The sequence below is a fragment of the Acomys russatus genome, chromosome 10, assembly GCF_903995435.1.
Source record: "Acomys russatus chromosome 10, mAcoRus1.1, whole genome shotgun sequence".
Classification (NCBI taxonomy): domain Eukaryota; kingdom Metazoa; phylum Chordata; class Mammalia; order Rodentia; family Muridae; genus Acomys; species Acomys russatus.
This window is the reverse complement of record NC_067146.1, coordinates 13,442,285-13,463,416: the sequence shown is the minus strand read 5'-3', so window position 1 is coordinate 13,463,416 and position 21,132 is coordinate 13,442,285. Positions and strand designations below refer to the sequence as shown.

Below are 21,132 nucleotides of genomic sequence, written 5' to 3'. Positions count from 1 at the left end.
CCGGCTAATAGGTTAGCATTTGAACACGCGTAATAAAGGGGGAAACGCAATAGAAACGTTAAGTGGGTGTTTTGCCTTTGATAAATCGACCTTATTGGCCAACCTACAGCAGAGTCAGTTTGGAAGAGAAACTTAGTTCCCGGTCCCGCACCTTTGGAGAAAACAAGGAGCTAGACGACAATAGCCCGAACGGCTCACGTTATTAATCAGAGGAGTCAGGGGCTGAAACAGGAGGGCTACCAGTAGCGAATCAGAGGCCAGTTTGGGCTACAGGGTGACAGCCATGTCTCAAAAGAAACAGTAATTATAGCTCCCAGAAATTCGACCTGCTCCCGCTCCCAGGAGCACCCAGCCCTCTCCACCACTCCTTACCTTTCTCAGTCACCACGAAGCACTGCTTCACCGGACCCACCTGACTGAACAGCTCTTCTAGCTGCTCGCTGCGAGCCGAGGGCGGGAGACGGCCCACAAATAGAGTCAGACCGGCCATGAGACCGGGGAAGGAGCGTGTGAGGCCACGAGTGAACCACACCGGCGCAGGCAAACTCAGGATAAGCTCGGGCAGGAAGACCACGCCAAGGGCCGAGAGACACAGGAAGTATTCGTTGCTCAAAAGAGTCCGGAGAGAAAACGCGGAGAGGAAGGAAAGAGAAGTTCCGGAATCAAAAAGACAGATGACGTCCTGGGGGCGGAGCTTCTTGAGCGACGGTCTATGTGCAGTCCTTGAACCGGCCCGCCACTAGGAGAAACTTGACTTCAACAATGTTCTCTCTCAAAATCTTTCATTTAGGAGATCGACTCCAAATTCACCAAAGCAGGCAGAAGTCATTTTCCTCCTGAGCTTGGCCCACGTCTGACATAGGTGTTCAATAAGTTTTTTCTGAAGGGCCTCCACAGATTGCCAAATTACACGTACAAAAAAACTCATCCAAAACGTCATAGACACAAGTATGTAACATACATTATTTGGACTATTCTCATGTCCTCAGAAAACAAGAGACAAAATGTCACTTGGCCTCAGAGACAAATTATATCTACTGAAATTCGCATAGAACAAATACTATAAAATTTTATTTTCAATGATTATTTAATGAGCTCCTACTAAATACCAGGCATTAGGGATAAAATTGGCTGCCTGAAAAAGACAGGGTCCTTGCCTTTATATAAAATAGAGTCTAGAATGAGAGACAGATGTTATTTGGGGGGGTTGGGAGGGTTGGTTTTTTTGTTTGTTTGGTTGGTTTTGGTTTTTCGAGACAGGGTTTCTCTGTGTAGCCTTGGCTGTCCTGGACTCACATTGTAGACCAGGCTGGCCTCGAATTCACAGGAATCCACCTGCCTCTGCCTCCCGAGTGCTGGGATTAAAGGCATGCACCACCACCACCACCCGGCAACAGATGTTAATTTTAAACTCTTACAAAATCTCTGTAAGATCACATCAGAGCACATCCAAGTCAGACATAACACCCAGCTATATGCACAGACTTAGAATGCCTGGCACAGAGACAAAAGATCTTCATTCGTGTTTGTTTATCGGACAGGCTCGGGGCTAACCACAGGATTTGAGCTCACTGTCTGTCCTACATGGAAAACTGCTGCTATTGCAGAATGCCAACCTGCAAAAAGTAACTGAAGAACTTTTAAAGTCCTTTTAAATTGCAGCCTCATGGTAGGTAAAAAACACCACAGAGGATGAAACACCAAGAGCCATTCATCGTCAATATATTGGGATGGATGGATGGATGATTTATTGGTAGTGATGGGGTGGGCACTAAGCATGAAATTTATGAAGTCCTAACTGGCTTCAAATAAATAATATGTGCTTTTGGAAAAAGAACTCATACCACAGCTATACTTTATATAGATAAATGGGGAGAAAATGCACTGAAATAAAAAAAAAAGATTATCAAGGCTACTACTAAGTCAATCTCATTGTACATAAAAAGTAAAATGGCAAAAGAAGTAAGCAGACTCTTTGAAACAAAATTGGTTTGGAATTCCACATCCTTTCCCCCCTCACCCCACCACCTTAAGAATCAATTCTGCCGGGCCTGGTGGTGCACGCCTTTGATCCCAGCATTCAGGAGGCAGAGGCAGGAGGATGTCTGTAAATTCAAGGCCAGCCTGGTATAAAAAGCAAGTCCAGGACAGCCAGTGCTTCACAGAAAAAACCCTGTCTCAAAAAAAAAAAAAAAGAAAAGAAAGAAAATTCTATCCTCAAATACTAACTCGTATTGGGGACCTAGTCAAAGCAGTGGTAGATAAAGGGGAGAGAATTTAATATCCATTTGTAAACACCCCCTCCCCACAAAAAAAGTTATAAATACTGTAAATCCATTTTTTTCCTTACAAAGATTAAGCTGTTTCCCTTTGTCCATCAGGGGGCAGCAAATAGCCATAATCAGGTTCTGATTCCCTCAGAATACACAGTGAAACTGGCCCTTTTTATCCCCCCTTTGTCCAGATGTGCAAACCACATGTCTCCTGCCCCATCGCCTTCTACCATGAACATCAGGAAGGGCACATGGTCTCCAGCCAGGAATATTTGCTCATCCATTGACTCAGGACACACGCAGTGTTCTTTATTAAATCGTGGGCGTCAAGGAACCCTGAAAGGTGGCTTCCAAGGGAAATAAACTGCCAGCCTCTCCCTCATCCATCACTGTGCTGAAGCCTAGAAATGAAGGAAGAGAAGCCTGGGCTGTCCTTACTCAAGCTTTCTCAGGCCCTACCCCTTTGGCTCCATTCCTCACTCTTCCCATAAGCCAAACCTTCTATAAAATGAGATAGTTCGTACTCTTTACACTTCTCACACTGTAATAATTGCTTGAGTTATAATGACTCTTTGTCATCGATGCTTGTCTTTCCTCCACAAGACCTAAACTATCACATATTCGTGGTTTGCTCCCCACCCCCACCCCTTTTTTTCAAGACAGGGTTTCTCTATGTAGCCTTGGCTGTCTTGGACTTGCTTTGTAGACCAGGCTGGCCTTGAACTCACACCGATCCGCCTGCCTCTGCCTCCTGAGTCCTTGTTTGCCTTTTTATCTCCATCACCTGGCATATTATGAACATCCAACAAATATTTTAAAGAGAATGGATGAATTCATGAGTGAGTGAAAGTTAATCTCTCAGTCCCTCCCAGTACCAGGATGTGTGCATTAGGATCTAACTGTATACCTTCTGAGAAGCCTGCTTTGGGTAAGAGATAAGGCGAGAGATAAAAAGGTGAGGCTAACCCAAGTCTTGGCTCCTTTGTGATTGAAGAGGCTAGGGATGTTTTAAGATTTATTTTTATATGTGTGAGTGTAGGGATGTGTGTGTGTGTGTGTGTGTGTGTGTGAGAGAGAGAGAGAGAGAGAGAGAGAGAGAGAGAGAGAGAGAGAGAGAGAGAGGTGTGGTGGAGAGGTGTCCATGAAGGACAGAAGAGAGCATCAGATCACCTAGAACTAAAGTTACTGGTGATTGGGAGCAGCCCAATGTGGGTGCTGGGAACTGTACTCTGGAATTAAAAAAAAAAAAAAAAAAAAAGTTCTTAACTGCTGAGACATCTCTCTAGCGGCAGGAGTAACTCTTATGAAGGAAAATCCACAGAGTATTAGATCTGATGAGTACTAAGAAATATCCCTTTGGCCTCCTTCCTCATCGGCTGCATTCAGGGCTTTCAGACAGAAAACAAGTGTCTGTGAGAGACAAACAGAGGCAGACTGAATGGGGGAAGCTCCAGATTTGGACTGCTGTGCTCAGAGAAGGGTTACATGAAACCAATCAGGTGCAGTGAGGAGACAGAGTAAGAAGGAGCAGCTGGAGAGGATGAGCATGTGGCAGGGATGACAGAGGAGCTAGGGACAAGCGGAAGCAGATGTGAAACAGCTAGAAGGGAAAAAATGGGGTAAGAAAGAGAAGACTTTCCTGGAGCAACAAGCATGCTTTGCAGGACACAATGCGGTACCAACGCTTGGCCCTCTGCAGCCACTATGACACCAGTGAGAAATGCCTATAATTAGGAAGCTGGCAGTTCTTTGGGCCTTAGCCCAGAGTGAGGATGCAGTAAGAATCTCTGAGCTGTACTGAGCCAGGTGATGGAGGAGGCATGGTCAGGACCATTCCACGTCCACCCCTCAGCCTCACCTGCAGCACTGCCTCCAATTTCTCTTCTCCACCAGGATTCTTACTCTCCCTTAGATGTTTCTGACTTCCCTCCTCCCTCTGAGGCCCTGGGTGCTGTCCTCAATCAAAAGGGATGTTCTTTGCAGGAAACAGGGGCCTCTGCCTCTCCTCACCTCCTTTTTAGCTTCTCTCTTGGCACCTTGCCTCCTTTTCTCCAATTGCCATTAGCTGCTGATCCAAGTTTGGTGTGTGTGTGTGTGTGTGTGTGTGTGTGTGTGTGTGTGTGTGTGTGTATGTGATCACTAAGTTCCTGTTTTTCCCCCACTTTGAACCTAATATGTGTGCCTCTGCAGGTCTCTCTGTGATGTGCAGGACATCTGCCAAACACTGCTGGCTTTTCATTTTCAAACTTGATCCAAGCCCTTGCCACTGTAAACCATTGCATTTTAGCCAACATGACAAATGCAGAGTATATGTAACTGGAGACCAAACGCTCCAAGGAAGGGGAAGCTGTTCTGTGGCTGGTTGCTAGATGTACTCATGCGTGCCTGCACTGTGAGCTCTCTTTGAGAACTAAGCTGGGGCTGGGGCAAGAGCTAGACAGTAGAGACAGACTTTCTCCATTGAGGATCAGAGAAGAGACCTCTGTGGGAAATGGGGCTGGATCCTTGTGAGACGAGCCTCAAAGAGGCACTGTTGATGAGAAAAGGCAGTTTCCTCTTTGTAACTTCTTACAGGAATTTGGCAGGCAGGTTATTGGATAGCCCAACCTGAGGCAACCAGACCCTTTAACGTGTGTGCCCACATACCAGGCTCCTAGGAACAAAGGTATTTTGTCAAGGGCTGAAGAGTCTCTGCCACCCACCTTTCAGGATAGTGTCCCCTCTAGGAAAATACACTTGCCAGGCCATCAGAGCGGCAGCTTCCAGGTGCGGCTCTCAGGACACACTCAACCACGAAGGCCTCGCTTTTGTGTGAAGGTCCCTGGGAGTTTGAGGCAGACCCACTTCATTTCCACTTTTGGTGGAGGGGCTGGGTTTGTGGCTCCCTCCAAGCTTTTCCAAGAAGGTCAGAGCATTCTCCTCTGAAAATATTTTATTGGTACATTGACCCTGAAAACACTCCTTTCCCACCCAGCTGCTGTAAAGTCTTTTGGATGGGCCAAAGATCCATCTTTGGGGAATGGTTCCATAAAGGAGTTGGTAGGAGTGAGTACGGAGCCCAGATAGGATGTTAGGTCTTCGGAGGATAGCTGTCTCACTGGGCATCGGGGTGTGTGTGGGGCGTGGTCAGGAGTGGAGCACCTTAGAGCTTTATTGCTGGTGAAGGCCAAGGAAAGTGGGACCCCTCCCCCTCGCCAGCGTAAAACTGCAGCTGGGGCCATCAGCACCCACCACTCTGAAGAAGTTGGCACTGATTTCCAATCCACGGAGCCTGGCTGCCGACCCACCCACCCAGAGGCCCCTGGATGGGGAGCAATCAGAGAGTGGTATCTGAACCAGGCAAAAGTGGGGAATTATTACAGTGTGCAGGTCTTGGGCAGATTAGATGCCAGAAAAGGGGCAAACGGCTTAGCTGTGAGATAGCCGCCTCATCACAGGTCTATGGTGTCGCTGCCCACGCTCAGCTCGTCAATCTGTCGGCAGGCATCCAGGAACTGCTCTCGCAGCAATGCCTCCTCAGCCTGCAGCTCAGAAGCATGTTCAGGGGAGTCGCGGGAAGGTGGGGATAGAGCCTGGTAGGATCCTGAGGCTGGGAGGCTGGGGCTGCTTCCTGAGGGCCGCGGGGGACTGAGGACACAGACTAGCGGACAGCGCGAGGGCCGGTCGGGGCTGGAACACAGAAGCATGGAGGAGCTATCCCGCGAGAGTCCACACAGAGAGCCAGATGAGGCGCTACTACCTGCAGGCCAAGCCCCGGAAGAGGGGAGCTCAGGAGGAGCTGGGGATCCGGGTACCTTCTCCGACCTCATACTGAGTCCGGCTCCTGTCTTGTTCCCCAGTGAGATGGTGCGGTAGAGGCCGAGGCCAGGCAGGGCTTCTCCAAAGGCAGGCCCCTGAAAGAGACCAGGAGCCAGCAGCGCCTCGCTGCAGAGAGCCTCCTCGATGCTGCGCCGCAGGTTGATGGGCGAAGGCGGGCGGAAGTCCACGGTACAATCGCTGCTAGGGGAGGAGGCTGGTGACTGCGTTGGGTTGGCCCCAGCACCTTCGAAGCCCCGGCAGCCGCCACCTTGGAGTAGGAGGTCGGGGCCTGGGCCCGCTAGGGCACATAGCTGCAGCAACTCCGCGTCCCCACGCGCAATCGCGCTCCCTAAGGGCTCCTTGTCGCGTGTCCCAGGGACCCAGCCTCCCGGCAGCAGCGGCGCAGCGTGTCCCGGAGACAAGCGGAAGAGCTTGGCCCAGCAGCGCCGCGGCACGCGCGGGCTGCAGAGTGCGGGGTAGAGCCCCAGCAGCGCTAACGGGAGCGCGACGCCCACCTCGCCCAGACGCAGACCTAACTGGAAAGCCCACCAGGGCCAAGGCCCCTCCAAGCCGGCTTGGCTGCCGTATCCCAGGGCACATGAAGCACCTCGTAGCCCTGCAGGGCTCCGCTCAGTAGCCCAAATGTACCCGCCACCGGGGCTGTGCGTGCTGCGCGCCTCCAAGACTCCCGCGGGGCGAAGGGGCTGCGCACTTGCGGGACGGGCGTAGCACCTTTGAAGCCAGACCCTCCCAGGGGTGCTCCGGCCCGCCGCCGCCGGCCGCCCCAGCAAGAGAGTGCCAGCAGGAGCCCGGACAGGAAGGTGGCGAGGAAGGCATGCAGCCCGCGGGAGGCGAGCCTCAGCGGCCTCAGCGGGCGGTGCACGGCGCTCCCCAGGGCGGCCGCAGCTGACAGCCCTAGCCCTAGCAGCAGCAACGCCGCCAAGCCGGCGGGGCACCTCGGCGTGCGTGGCCGGGCCAGGAGCAGGCAAGCCAGGCCCAGGCCAGCGGCTAGGCAGGGCAGCGGAAGGTCCTGCAGCAGCAGCCAGGCAAGCGTCGGCAGCCGGTCACGGTGCCCGTAAGCGTCGTAGAAGAGCGGGAAGGCTCTGGTGGTCCCCGCCGAAAGCAGCAGCAGATCCAGCAATGCCAGGCAGGGGGCGCCGGGCGGGCAACGCCAGGGCAAGAGGGCCAAAGCCAACAGAGCCAGCAGGGCCACCAGGCCAAAGAGCGCTCCTGACCCATAAACATGGGCCTCCCAGGCCAGGCCCCAACGGGCCTTGGCCTCTGCCCAGTCGGCCTCCAGGGTCAAGAAGAAGAGAGGCAGAGGGGAGGCAGGGGGCTGCCCCAAGTCATCGGGCAACTCTGGTTCACTACAATAGTCTGGCTCACATTCAGGCTGTACTGAAGGGTTCCCGAAGCTGGCAGGTGAGGGCTCATCTAGACCAGAAGAGTCAGTGGGGTCTGTGGGAAGAAAACATTTGGCAGAAGCCGTTAGCAGCCGCCCCCCTCTCCCAACCCTCAGCTAGAACTCCGAATGCTTCTATGAACCCGTTTTTTCATCTCTCCCCTTCTCTTCCCAGAACCCCACCCTCCAAGCTGAAGCTTTCAGCGATCACTCTCCTCCCATCTGTTCATTGCCCCACCCCACCCCCTCACGCCTTGATTTTAGTGAGTTGAGGGAGAGGTTTTCTTAAGAAGTTACAGAACTTTGCAACTGGAAGAAACTGTGTGGATGTCCCCTCCAAACCAATCCACACACACACGCACCAGAAAAGACATTTTACGAGAAGAATGTTTTTGTTTTCTTTGCATGCACAGGAGTCTCCATGCTTAAATGATTTGCGGCATGCGGGAGGCACTGAGTAGTTTTCATTGAATAAATGACCCCTTCTAATTTACCAAACGAAGAAACCGGGGATTCTGTAGAAGGACTTGTCCAAAGTCACAAATAGTCAGAGGACAAAGACCCAGATCTGAGTATGAATCTGCATTCCAGTCCCACAATAAACTGTCCCACAGTACCAATATGCTTCTCTTCCCCTAACACACGCGCGTGTAAACACACACACACACACACCTAACTCCTAAACATGTCTAGCACTAGAATAGTCCTTTACCTGTCCCTTTTCAACACTCTCTTGTCCCTAGCCACAGAACATGCATGGACACATGTATGCACACACAGAGCAGGGAAAGAGGTAAGAGTCCCCTGCCCTGTCGTTCTAAGGCAAACACAATTTACTAAGTCTCCTTCCCAAGGCTACACACCAATGCTCAGCCAATGAAAGGCAGTAACCCCCAGTAACCCCATCCTGACTCACCCACAAAACCATTAGTCTAGGGCTTTTTGTTACATGTTTTGTTGTTGTTGTTGTTAAAGCTTATTTATTATGTACACAGTGTTCTGCCCCCACATGTGCCTGCCTGCCAGATGAGGACACCAGATCTCATTATAGATGGTTGTGAGCCACCATGTAGTTTCTGGGAATTGAACTCAGGACCTTTGGGAAAGCAGCCAGTGCTCTTAACCTCTGAGCCATCTCTCCAGCCCATTTTGTTGTTTTTATGAGATAGGGTCTCTGTACTCCAGGCTGCCCTCCAACTCATTACGGAGGCCAAGCTGCCCTCTTAATCCACAACAATCACGGTGCTTCCGCTACCTGGGTGCTAGCGCTAGAGACATAAGCTACTATGCCAGGCTCAAACTAAATACCCTTTCCCCTGCCCGCCCCCCATGCTCTACCACAGAGCCACACTCACACCCTCTAGTACAAGGCTCTTGATATAGGTGCGTCTTTTACTTACTCCCATTTTACAAAAGATGGTGTTGGGATGGGCCTCAGAGAGTGGACATGGACTCCCTACAGAGGAAAAATCAAGGGGATCATAACGGGGAAGCATGCTATCTAAATAAGTGAGCCCTTCAGGTGTGCTGGGTGTCTGCTAACACAGGCTCTGGCGTCATCCTATGTCCCAACATCTCCCATGTCTCTTGGGGAAGGGAAGTCAGTGAAGAGTGGAAAAGATTAAGACCCTTGGTTCTGGTCTCCTGAAGCAAGAGGACTCAAAAAAAAAAAAAAAAAAAAACCAAAAAACAAAAGTTAAGACTCAGAGAACCTCCCATGGCCACCCAGAAATGAATATGCTAGAAGTTGATCTCCTCCTGCACCTCAAAGGTTTGGCGGGACTACAGCTGCAGGCACTGAGGAAGCAAAGGTGGCAGCAAAGGACAGAGATCGCCTGGAAGATGGGAAGGACAGGAGGAGACCAGTGTATACGGAGTAGTAAGGGGCTTTCTGGTGGTTACACTCTTGCCCCAATTGCCTCTGCCCATGCCCCAGCCATGCCCCAGCTGAACAACAGTGAAAGACTGAGGAACGCCCACCCCAGACAGTTCTCCCTCAGGCTGGGTACAGCAAAAACCCAACAGAAGAAAAAGGAGTGAAGTCCCAGGCAGCTCCAGAGAGAGATGGAAAGAAGAACTGGACAGCTAGGAAAGGCATGAAGCTGGTGATCAGAACATTCAACGCAGCCCCCACGCCAGCTACACGGGGCAGCATGCACTGTGGTTCTGGTTCTGGTTCCAGTTCTGTTCCTCAAATCTGAACTGGGTAAGAATACCTCTTACACAGAACAGCAGTGAAGATGAATGAGATGTGTTCCTGGGGTGGGGCGGGGGGGGGGGGGGGGGGGGGGGGGGGGGCAGGGGGGGGGGGGGGGGGGGGGGGGGGGGGCGGGGGATCATCTGATGTATCACACTGTCCAGTGTCAGGACAGGCTAATGTTCATCTGGGATCAATCATCAGTTTATGTTTGTGCGTGATCAGTTCTGTCTGACCTCAAATTCGCTCCTTTTTTTTTTTTTTTTTAAGATTTATTTATTAAGTATACAGTGTTCTGCCTTCTTGTACACCTGCAGGCCAGAAAAGGGCATCAGATCATATTATAGATAGTTGAGAGCCACCATGTGGTTGCTGGGAATTGAATTCAGGACCTCTGGAAGAGCAGACAGTGCTCTTAACCTCTCAGCCAGCTCTCCAGTCTCCAAATTAGCTCTTTTTTAAAGCTCTATTTGATGTGTAATTATGTGTTTTGGGGTGGGTATTGACAGGTGAGTGCAGGTGCCCACAAAGGCCAGAAGAGGGTGTTATATCCCCTGTAGCTAGAGTTACAGACAGTTTTGAGTTATCCAATATGGGTGCTAGGAACCAACCAGGGTCCTTTGCAAAAGCAGTATATGCTTTTAACCACCGAGTCACGTCTCCAACCCCAATAGAGTAGTTCTTGGTTTTACAACTTAAGTCTATGCTCTGTGTAAAAAACCCTTAGCACATCCTGAACTTGTTTAGAAAGACAACAGTAAGTCCACTGAATGAATATCAACCTGTTGCCTCAGCCTGAGTTGTTTGAAGGACACCAACGTAGTGTTATGCTACCCTCTCCCTAACACCCATTCAGATAGCCTGCTGGTCAGAGGAGCCATCAGCCTAACCTTCCCTTATTTTCTGGCCCCCTTTGATGCCCTGGTCTAACCTACTGCTAAGTTACTGAATTACCTTGGTTTCATTTGGCCTTTTCCTGCCCAGGAGCTCACAGTCTGTCCGCACCTGTCATGCTGCTCTTTTTTGCTTACTACACAGGCAAGTGCTCTCGGAGACCACACCCACTTCTTACTTACGGGCTATATGAAATCCCATTTCTCATCTCTGGCACAGTAGCCAATAGAGAAAAGTTCAACATTTATAAATCCAGGATGGAAAATAGACTAAGCATGGGGGGGGGGGGACACCTCAAGTAGTAGAGACAGATTTATCAATTTGAAACAGCATTCCTAAGGACTAGAGTTTGCCCAGGGAGCCCCACTGGGCCAAGTGTGGACAAGGCAGGTAGAAGACAGCCTGTGAAGGGTCCACTTGTCCTCATCTCTTGTCTCTCCATTTGTAGCTTCCTCAGAAATCACCTCGAGTTTTCCCCAAAAAAGACAGTGATCCTGTAGTCCCTAAGTTCCCAGGAGATGGATCCTGAGCAGGCCACCCCTTCAGGGAGGTTCCATCCTGTCCTTGTGGCCCCTTGACCTCAGGAGTGAGAGAAAAGATGGGATGTCAACATGAGTAATTGGTGAGGCAGGGCTGGCTGAGGAAGGGGGATGGGAAAGAGTAAGCTAGGTCCAGGAGAAGCCAGGTCTGATTATCCACCAGCTGCCCAGATCAAAGGGCTGAGGAATCAACTCTGGATGCTGGAAGCTGCAGCCCATTTAATGGTTTGGCTACGTCCTTCTCCCTACCCCCAACCCCAGCATCGTGGAAGACTGATACTCTACAGCAGTAACACTGGAAATATTTAACAACTGGATGGTATTAGCCATTCACAGCCCAGACCTGCCAGTATTGTCAGACAGCAGAGGGAAGAGCATTAGGATGTACTGATGGGCCTGAAGTCCTTGGATATGGAAGAGCCCATTATAAAATTTCAGTGTGTAAATGGGTTGAATGCAAGCTATGGTCCAAGAAAAGGGGGCCCAGTGCAAAGAAAGCCCTATATCATGGTACGATATAAATGGCACTTAAGTTAGAAAGATCCTAGGATGCTCTGTATGGTAGGACACACCTGAAATATTACCCCTTGTGAGGTAGAGGCAGGAGGATCAGGAGTTCAAAGCCAGTTTAAGGCAAGTCTGAGCTACAGGAAACTCTTATCTTAAAACAACACAACACAAAACAAAACAGAATATTTTGTTACAAGTTTGGTCCCCCCCCCCTCTCCTCTCTCTCTCTCTCTCTCTCTCCCTCTCTCCCTCTCTCTCTCTCTCTCTCTCTCTCTCTCTCTCTCTCTCTCTCTCTCTCTCTCTCCTTATGAGCAAGGGTTGACCCAGGCTTCTGGGTTTATGCAAGAGAAGCAACAAGAAGAGACTGGGCTCCTGCAGCCACCAGCGAGGCAGGGGTGGGGAGAGGGGGTTGTGAGGCTGGGCTGCCTCTGATACTGTCCAGACTCATTAAACCTGCCTGGCCAGCACTGCTACCCAGGCTGACAGAATGCCAGCCAGCATCTATCCCCTAAGGCACAGAGCTGCCCCCGACCCACAGCAGATCCTGACACTGCTGCACACTAACTGGACACTGAATGGCCATCCTTACACAGCACAAAAGGGAGTGCTATGATGATGGCTGAAGAAAGCCATAAAATACAGCATACTGTCAGGTTTGGGGCTGAAAGAAGCCAATATGTCCATAGCTGGGCTGAGTACAGGGTGGTTTAGATGTTTCACAGACACAGGAAGTCTTTGGTAGAGTAAAGTTGGGCTGGAAGTCCCTACCCATGGCCCCCATGACCTCATTCAGCAAAGCCTGTCTTTGAGCACCTATGTCCTCTGCCCTGGGAACTCTGTCATCTCACCATCACGGGGGCGGGGGGAGGAGGGTGGGCAAGGCCAGGGTATCAGCAAGGCTGAGTCGGGAAGTGTATTCAGGGTGCAGTGTGAGCAAAAGGCAAGGTTAAGAAGCTACTGTTTAATGGGTTTCTACTTGGTATCCAGCAAGGATTTACACTATCGAGAGACGGCAAAAGAGTATCATTACAAGCTGTGGTCCAAGAAAAGGAGACCCAGTGCAAAGAAGCCCTATAACATGGCATAATGTAAATGGCACTGGAGTTAGAAAGATCCTAGGATGCTCTCGATAAATGGGAAGACTTAGGTTCAAAGAGGTCAAATGTTTCCTTGGCACCATCCACCTGTCTAGGGCTCCCGAAAAAAGAGGCACCTGTTTGTTCATGGTCCTCTCTTTAATGTCTTCTCAGTGAAGAGCTCATCCTCACCCAGGTCTGACAGCACGTCATGCCAGATCAAACAGCAGAGGAGAAACCCCAAGGCTGGGTGGAGTGGAGGTGGGAAAGAAGGCCAGGCCCTCAGGGTGGAGGGTGAGGAGGGAGTGGAGATGCTGTAGAAACCAGGAAGTAGCTCTGCGCTAGCTGCCTCTGGTTACCTCTTTCTGCCTTACTCTGCCTATGGCAGCAAACATCTCAGAGAAACACTTAACCTAACTCCATGTGGTACCTTCCCAGTCAATGCTTGCTAGCTCATTAATGTAAAATTTCTCCATGCTGACGATGAAAAGAAAGGCAGATGGTTATGAGGACAACGGCATAGAAAGGTCCCAGGACACTGCTGAATGTCTAGCATGCACTGTGTCAAATACAAATGACTTGCTTGCTTACCATGTTGCACTGGTGTCGTCTCAACTGAGGCAGAGCTTGGGGAGGCCACTGAGTCCAACAGGCTTGGGCCTGAGAACTTCCTTTCCGGGAGAGGTGGGGGTAGGGACCAAGTGGTACCAAACAGCCCTGTAACAGGAGTATTATGGGACTCAAATGTCATCCTACCACCTGGCAGTGGCTTTTGGGGCTTTGGAGAAAAGTCTATCTTTCCTCAGACCTTGCCCTAAGAAAGTCATTGTCCCAGGAACAGTAGCCACGTGTACAGGATGAACTAAGTACCAAATCAGAGTCGATATAGCAAAGAGACTGCTTCCTATCCCCCACCCCCCACCACCCCCCAAAAAAACCAACTCTACTAGCCCTTGCCCTAGAGCCTGAAAGAAGGAGTGCAGATGTGCCTCAGGCCAAGAAAGGTGGTGATGGTCAGACCCTTAGCTCAGCTGATACCATGTATATATTTGTTACAATGAATCCGATACTCACCTGGAGAATCCGACACTTCAGAAGCAGAGCTTGGATGTGCTGTTATGCCTGGGGAACTCTGGCCTGAGAAGTTCCGGAGAGGGGACAGAGTAGTACCAAAAAACCCTGTGGGAAGGAGTCTCGGCTGAAGCTGCCTCCGGTTGATGAGTATGCGCTGTGGACATCAGATATTCATCAACTGGAGCCCAGCAGGGATTCGTCTCAAATGGGTGGCTACTTACCAAAAGGTCCCAAGCGCCCAGCAATCTCCGCTAGGCTGGCCCGCAGGCTGGGCAGCAGGGGTAGTGACCGGTGGGCGAGAGTGGGAGCTGCCCCTGCTCTCAGTGCCACATCAAACTTCAGCTCAAGCTCACTCTGATGTGGCCTGGGAGCGCTGGTCGGAGGTGCTGTAGCTGTCAGAGCCGTGGCCCAGGTCACAGTGCCCATCCTAGGCTGAGAGGGAGCAGTAGGCCTCTTCGTGGGCCCTGAGAGGGGGTGTGTGGACTCAGAAGGCAGGGAGGAAGCCCAGGGTGTAAAGCTGCCTTCAGCAGAACCCCACTCTGGGAGGTAGTTCCCAGGGGAACCCACCAGCAGTTCCCAAAGGGAATCAGTCTTCAGATCACCTTCCACCTCTTCCTCAGAGCCCTGCCCCAGTCCAGGGGAGAGAGCATGAGTCACTGTGACAGGGCTCCCCCAGACAGCAGCAGGTCCCCGAAGATGGAATTTAAAGTTAAGTCCCAGGTTGAGAGACAGCATAGAGGCCTCACTCTGAGGTGGTGGGGTCAGGGTAGTAAGAGGGGCCTGTGGCACTGCGGAGGAAGCAGGCTGGGGACCCACAGGTACAGCTAGCAAGACCCAGCAGAACAACCCCAGCTCCAGGCAGCCATGGCCTGCCATGGCTCCCTGGCTCAGCAGCCTGGGTGGGCAGGGGCTCACTTCTTCAGCACTTTGCAAGGGTCCTAGAGGGAGAAGAAGTCCTGTGAGTCCAGTCCTCCAACACCCTCTTCCCTTTTCCGGCATCAGATGCTCTAGGCAGAAGCTCTAACCACAGAGAAACAGGTGCAGCAAAATGTTCTGCCTCAAAGAGGCATGGTTACTCTTGCCAGCCCCTTCCACTACCTGTAGGCTCTCCCGCAAATCTCTTTCCTGCACCCTCCCCCCAACACACACACACACACACACACAAACACACACACACACACTGCACCCAAGCTTCCCACAAGGGGCACTGAGGTCTGACTAAAACGAGCAGCAGCCTCATCCTTAAGCAAAGCAGAGAAAATCAACTTGGCCTCCCAGATACAGTCGTGTGTCGTCCCCCCCCCCCCCCCCCGTTCCTCGCCCCTCTACCCAGCTTCATTCCTCCCTCAAATATCCACCGAGGCCCACTGTGTGCCAAGGACTGTTCTAGTGGTAATACAGGGGGTCAAAAACAAAACAAACCACCCTCCCGGTTGGATCCTGATCCCCACCTCCAGTCCCAACGAGAGAAACCGCTGGAGCACAAGGCCCCAGGAAGGGCAGAGCACAAGCCTGGGCTCTCTGAGCTGTAAGGCTACTCTGGCTACCCCAGAGAAGCAGGGTCTCTGGCCTGGCAGAGGCTTTCCGGAGACTTTTGCTCCTTTCTCTGGGCTTGGCCTGCTGCTACCCTCACCTTGACTCTAGGAATATTTGAGGGAGGGACCGATTAACCCTTTCTGGCTCCCTGGGAGAGGAGGGCAGGCAGGCAGGCAAAGCTGGGCTAGAGGCAACTGCAGCAGGCTACCACCCCCTCCCCAGAACACATCTGGTGGGGGAAGGGAGGGTGAACCAGGGACACACGTGCACCCAGTACCCTTACATCACACACACAGCCGCACCTAGCACCCGTGGCACATTCACCCACGCACCCTTCACACACTCCTGCACACACACACTCCGCCCTGATGAGCCCCTCTACCTCCTACGTGCTCTTCTCTCTCTCTCTCTCTCTCTCTCTCTCTCTCTCTCTCTCTCTCTCTCTCTCTCTCTCTCTCCCTCCCTCCCCCCCCCCGCTCCCGCCGCCCGCATATGCAATCAGAAGCAAACACAACCCTAACAACTGTACAGATAAACCACACACCATCATTACCACCATTCCCCCCCACGCCCCTTACACACCCACCCTTCTCAGGCACACATGCACACGCGCGTGCGCACACCACACTCCCGCTCCCCCAGTCCGGACCGACGGACCTGCTTCTTGCGCTCCCGCGAGTCCCGGGGGCCAACTCCCGGGAGAAGGGGCGCCGTGTCTCAGTGGGCTCCAGCTGAGCAAGGCACGGCGAGTCTAGCCTGCTCTCCGTTGCTCCCAAAGCCGGAACTCGAGCTAAGAGCCCCCGACTCCCCCTCGGCTTGTTGGGCGATCGCAGCCTTGCCCACCCGAAGCTCCCGTTCCGTCCCTGGCCGGTTCTTTGACCCGCAGCGCTCTCAGCTGGCGGCGGGCGGCCGGGCTCAGCTCTCGTTCGGCACTCCGCTCCCTCCCCGCGGCGCCGCCTCCTGGCTGTGAGCCCGGCTCCCCGGCCCAGCGCCGGCGCCGGGGCCCCGCGGCAGCCGGGCTTCCACAGCCCTCCCCGTCGCCTCCCTCGTCCGCCCTCCTCTCCCTCCTCCTAGCCCGCCCGCCGCCCGCGGTTCGCCCCTACCCGGGCCGGCAGGCGGGCGCGCACAGCAGAGCCTAGCCAAGGCCGCCTCGCTGCCTGGGCCCCACGCGCACTCATTCACCCAGCGCCGCCAATCAGCAGCGGGAGAGCCAGAGTCTCGTTCTCAGCCTGATGCTAACAGCCACACACTCTAAGGGCCGCCCAGTGCACAACCCGCCCCCCCCCGCCCCCAGCACACCATTCCCGGGAAACACCCTCGGGCGAGGGCACTGGGCGCGCTCTGGCGCGTGCACACACATGAACACATGCATACGCACACGAGTGCAAGCCCACATGCAACGGTAGTCTGATATAGGATAGCATCTCAGGCAATCAAATCACTCTCTTAAGCCTTTAAGATGGATAAAGACTTATTCTATGGCACAACACTGTGTTCCCATTTTAGAGATAGATAAAGTAAGTCCCCGGAATTTACCAAATTGCTGAAGATTGCTCAGCCTGGTGGAGACTTGAACTCAGTCTCTCTGCTTGCCTTCTCCACCACCTGGTGGTTTGCAAACATTATACAGCTACCGAGGAGGACCTCCTACGCTGCGCAGGCCAACTGCCAAATGTCAATCCCCATTCATAGCGTCTCTTTTTGCTAAAATCGTTCCAAAATACTCAACTTCAAAAAATGTCAGTGGGAAAGTATAGTGAGGCAAGCTGCTGAGCAAAGAGGACCACAAAAACAAGAGAGGAGAACGTAGAGTCAAAGAAAGAGCACCCTGCCTCGCCGGACTGCGGGAGCTGGGCAGGGACAAGCACCCTGAAGAGTCAGGAAGCCTGTGCGCTGTCTAAAGCCTGTCACACCGACTGACTGAGTAATTGTGGCTTGTTTATATGTCTGGAGTATTTAAATCCCTTCATGTTTTTCTTCTTCCAAAATGCTGTGTTTAGTAGTAACACACACACACACACACACACACACACACACACACACACACACACACACACAGAGAGAGAGAGAGAGGGGGGGGGGCATGGCAGCAAAGTCCTGTGATTTTGTCACTCAGGAGGCAAAGGCAGAAAGATTAAAAGCTTGAGATCAGCCAGGTTTACAGGTTGATAATCTCTAAAACAAAAACAAACAAACCAAAACCGACCAACCAACCAACCAACCAGACAGACAGACAAAACCACAAAAGAATTACCCATCCTGCTGGGTGAGATGATAAAAACCTAACCTGGCAAGAGGATCCAAGCAGGGCTAGCCTCAGTTGGCCACACAGGGATTTTTAGGCCAACCAAGCTACATGAGAACCAGTCTCAATAAACAGCCACACAGGCCAAAATTATCTAGTCCTGCCCCAGAAAGCAGAGAGCTAGCTAGCATAGTGTTTTGGTCAAGGGAGGGGTAGGCAATGTGTTGCATTTCAGGAAAGCACCCGAGACTCCTTTTCTGATCACAGAACTTGTCCTGCTGACTGATACAAGATCAAATCAGGCCTCCCACCAAGCTCTCACAGCCGGCCCATGATGGAGTCTGGGACTTATCCTGAATCCCCACACAAAGCACTGTGAAAGACATGCCCTAGGTGTCCCTAAAGGACATCACTATTCTGGTCTCCTCCTCTCCCCCAGGCCACTAGGGGCTGCTACAGGCATCACACTAGCATCCTGACTATTTTTTTTATATGCTTAATAAAAGTTATCCCACTGGAGACATTTCCTTTAAGTCTCCCTCTTAGAAAGCCTCATTTCTTGCTAACCATGTTCACTTAAAGACTTCTAAGTGAAAAAGCAGAAATAAACACATCCCAGTACATTAAAAGTGCAATCCTCCATGACCAAGTAGGGCTATTCCCAAGAAGTATATTTTTACAAAGATATTGAAAGGGGAAGTTAGGGCTCTTGATTAAGGTGGTGATTGAATTCATACCTCTAATTTTACTCCCTCCCAAAACCCTATTAAAACTTTAATAAGAAGACTTTAGACGTCCATTGATAACTCCACATGGACGGAGAGAACATAAAAGGAGACAAAAGCAACAGGACTTTGGGGGCAGGATGGCAGGCAGGCAAACAGTTACCGACTTAGCTGCCCTGAGCAAAAAGCTGTCTCTGACTGAAAGGAAGGAAACTGGGAGTCAAGCTGATTTGCATCACACTGTTCTCAGAAAGCACTGGGAGCTCGCAGTCCACGTGCCCCGGGAACGATGGGAGCCTAGGCTAAAGGAAACACCAATCGAAACACAGCTGGATTCCTAGGTCTCTTCCCTAACTCAAACCACAAAGAAACAGTGGTCCTCCTCGCGACCAGAGGTGGGGGTGGGGGGTGCTGTGGGATTTTCCTCTGAGAAGATGCTTGGGGCAGGCGGAGCCTCAGGCACCCTATGAGCTGAGACACCACACTGAAAACAGGCTGGGGACCCGCGGGGAGCCCAGGTGCTGCTGGAATACTGAGTGCAGGGATTCAGGTCCCTTTGGCTCTTCAGGCTGGAGACTGGAAATCTCTACTGCTGGCTTTCCAGCAGGCAGAAGAGAAAGATTCAAGGAAGCAGACTTAGGCATCCTTCCAAGTCAGCCTAGCTGGGTCATCATCCAATACCAAACCCAACCTGGGGGCTCAGGAGCTTTTTTCTTTTGTTCTGTCTTTTAAAGACAGCGTCTTTCTATGTAGTACAGGCTATCACTGTAGACCAGGCTGGCCTCACACTCACAGAGATCCACCTGCCTCTGCCTCCCAAGTGCTAAAGGCATGTGCCACTACGCCCAGAGTTCTTGACCAGCAACACACACACACACACACACACACACACACACACACACACACACACACACACACCTCTTCCAACTTTAATCATGATCAAAGGACTTCAACCAGGGAAGCCGGTAGGCTAACCAGAGGTCTTCACCTTTCCTTCCGGTCCTCCTCTGACACCAATCCCTCAGTCTCCCCGCCCCCTCTGTTGCAGACTACCTGCTGCTGCCTCCCGCCGGGTAGCACCTCTTCTCCATGGGTCACATGAATCTTCCCCTCCAAACATCCATTTGCCTTATTCCTTCCCAGCCCCACCAGGCATTCCCAGGAAACCTGCAGGGCACTCCGCTGGGGACAGGTAGGCTACCTTCATCTCTCCCTCTACTCCCCCAAAACCCGAGCCCCCCAGTCTCATCCTCAGCTCTGCAGCAAACCACCTGCCTTTCCTTCCTTCCATTCTCAGGCACCAAGCAGATCCTCCTGGAATGCTCTGCTTGCCCCCTCCTGTGGACATCCTCACCCACCTCTAAGCCCATCCCATTCTTGTTTGTTTGTTTGTTTGTTTGTGGCAGGGTTTCTCTGTGTAGCCTTGACTGTCCTGGACTCACTTTGTAGAACAGGCTGGCCTTGAACTCACAGCAATCCACCTGTCTGTGCCTCCTGAGTGCTGGTATTACAGGCGTGTGCCACCACGCCCGACCCCATCCCCATTCTTAAGTGCCATCTACCGACACACAGAAACACATTTTACCCGGAACTCCCAGAGGCCACACCTATCAGAACTCCAGAAGATTTCCCTATCACGCAACCCGTGACCACCATGCTCTGAAAACTAGAGAGGCCAACAGAAACCAAGGAACAAAAAAGCCATCCAACAAAGACAGGACCACATATCAGCACCTAGAATTATAATCTTCCCAAACCCAGATGCCCAGATGCCAATGTAAAAACCCAGTCATAACCACCAGGACGGTGTCTCTACTGAAGCTCAACAGCCCTCCCACAGCAGTCCCTGAGAACAGCAACATACCTGAAGCACAAGGAAAGACCTTACGATAGCCTTTATGAATATGATAAAGGTCCTTAGAGAGGAAATGAATAAGTCCCTTAAGGAAATCTATGAAACACAGATAGGAGTGGTGGCACACACCTTTAATCCCAGCACTCGGGAGGCAGAGGCAAGCAGATCTCTGTGAGTTCAAGGCCACCCTAGTCTACAAAGTGAGTCCAGGACAGCCAAGGCTACACAGAGAAACCCTGTCTCAAAATACAAAACAAAACAAACAACAACAAAAGAAAGCTATGAAACACAAACAGTAAAAGGGAGTGAATAAAAACACTTCAAGACCTGAAAGTGGAAATAAATCAATAAAGAAAACCCAAATTGAGGGAAATCTGAAAATTAAAAGCTTAGGAGCTCAGACAGGAACCTCACAGGCAGCTTCACCAAGACTGTAAGAGATGGAAAGGAGGGGCTGGAGAGAGATGGCTCAGAGATTAAGAGCACTGGCTGCTCTTCCAGAGGTCCTGAATTCAATTCCCAGCAACCACAGGGTGGCTCACAGCCATCTGTAATGAGATCTGGTGCCTTCTTCTGGTGTGTAGGTATACATGCAGGAAGATTATTGTATACATAATAAATCTTTTAAAAAAGAGAGAGATGGAAGGGAGACTCTCAGGCATTGAAGACACAATAGAAAAATGAGTATTTTGGTAAAACAAAATGTTGATCTAAAGAAATCCTGGCACAAAATATCCAGGAATTCTGGGACATTGTGAAAAATACCAAACCTAAGAATAATAAGAATAGAAGAAGAATCTCAGCTCAAAAGCCTAAAATATATTTTAAACAAAATCATAGAAGAAAATTTTCCTAACCTAAAGAAGGACATCCTATAAAGGTATAAGAAGCCTACAGAATACCAAATAGATTAAACCAAGCCAGAACACCTAATAGATTAGACCAGAAAGGAAAGTCACCACTCCACCACAAAACACTAAACATACAGAACAAAGAAAGGATAAGAAA

General features: G+C 51.3%; 2 protein-coding genes across 2 annotated transcripts in view; both read right to left on the bottom strand.

Moving 5' to 3' along the window:
* Rbm28 (RNA binding motif protein 28) overlaps nt 1-550 on the bottom strand; it is a 34,213-nt gene extending 33,663 nt beyond the window's left edge. Inside the window, exon 1 of the mRNA XM_051151846.1 lies at nt 373-550. Coding sequence (XP_051007803.1) covers nt 373-490 — 118 coding nt within the window. The 5' untranslated portion in view covers nt 491-550. The remainder of the gene's footprint in view (nt 1-372) is intronic.
* A 4,645-nt stretch (nt 551-5,195) lies between these two features.
* Nucleotides 5,196-16,192, bottom strand: Prrt4 (proline rich transmembrane protein 4). Its single transcript, XM_051151834.1, is given in 6 exon segments — nt 5,196-6,667; nt 6,670-7,529; nt 13,281-13,406; nt 13,764-13,868; nt 13,985-14,701; nt 15,957-16,192. Coding segments are annotated over 5 exon segments (2,709 nt in total). The 5' UTR covers nt 14,640-14,701; nt 15,957-16,192; the 3' UTR covers nt 5,196-5,704.
* Between the last annotated feature and the right edge of the window lie 4,940 nt (nt 16,193-21,132).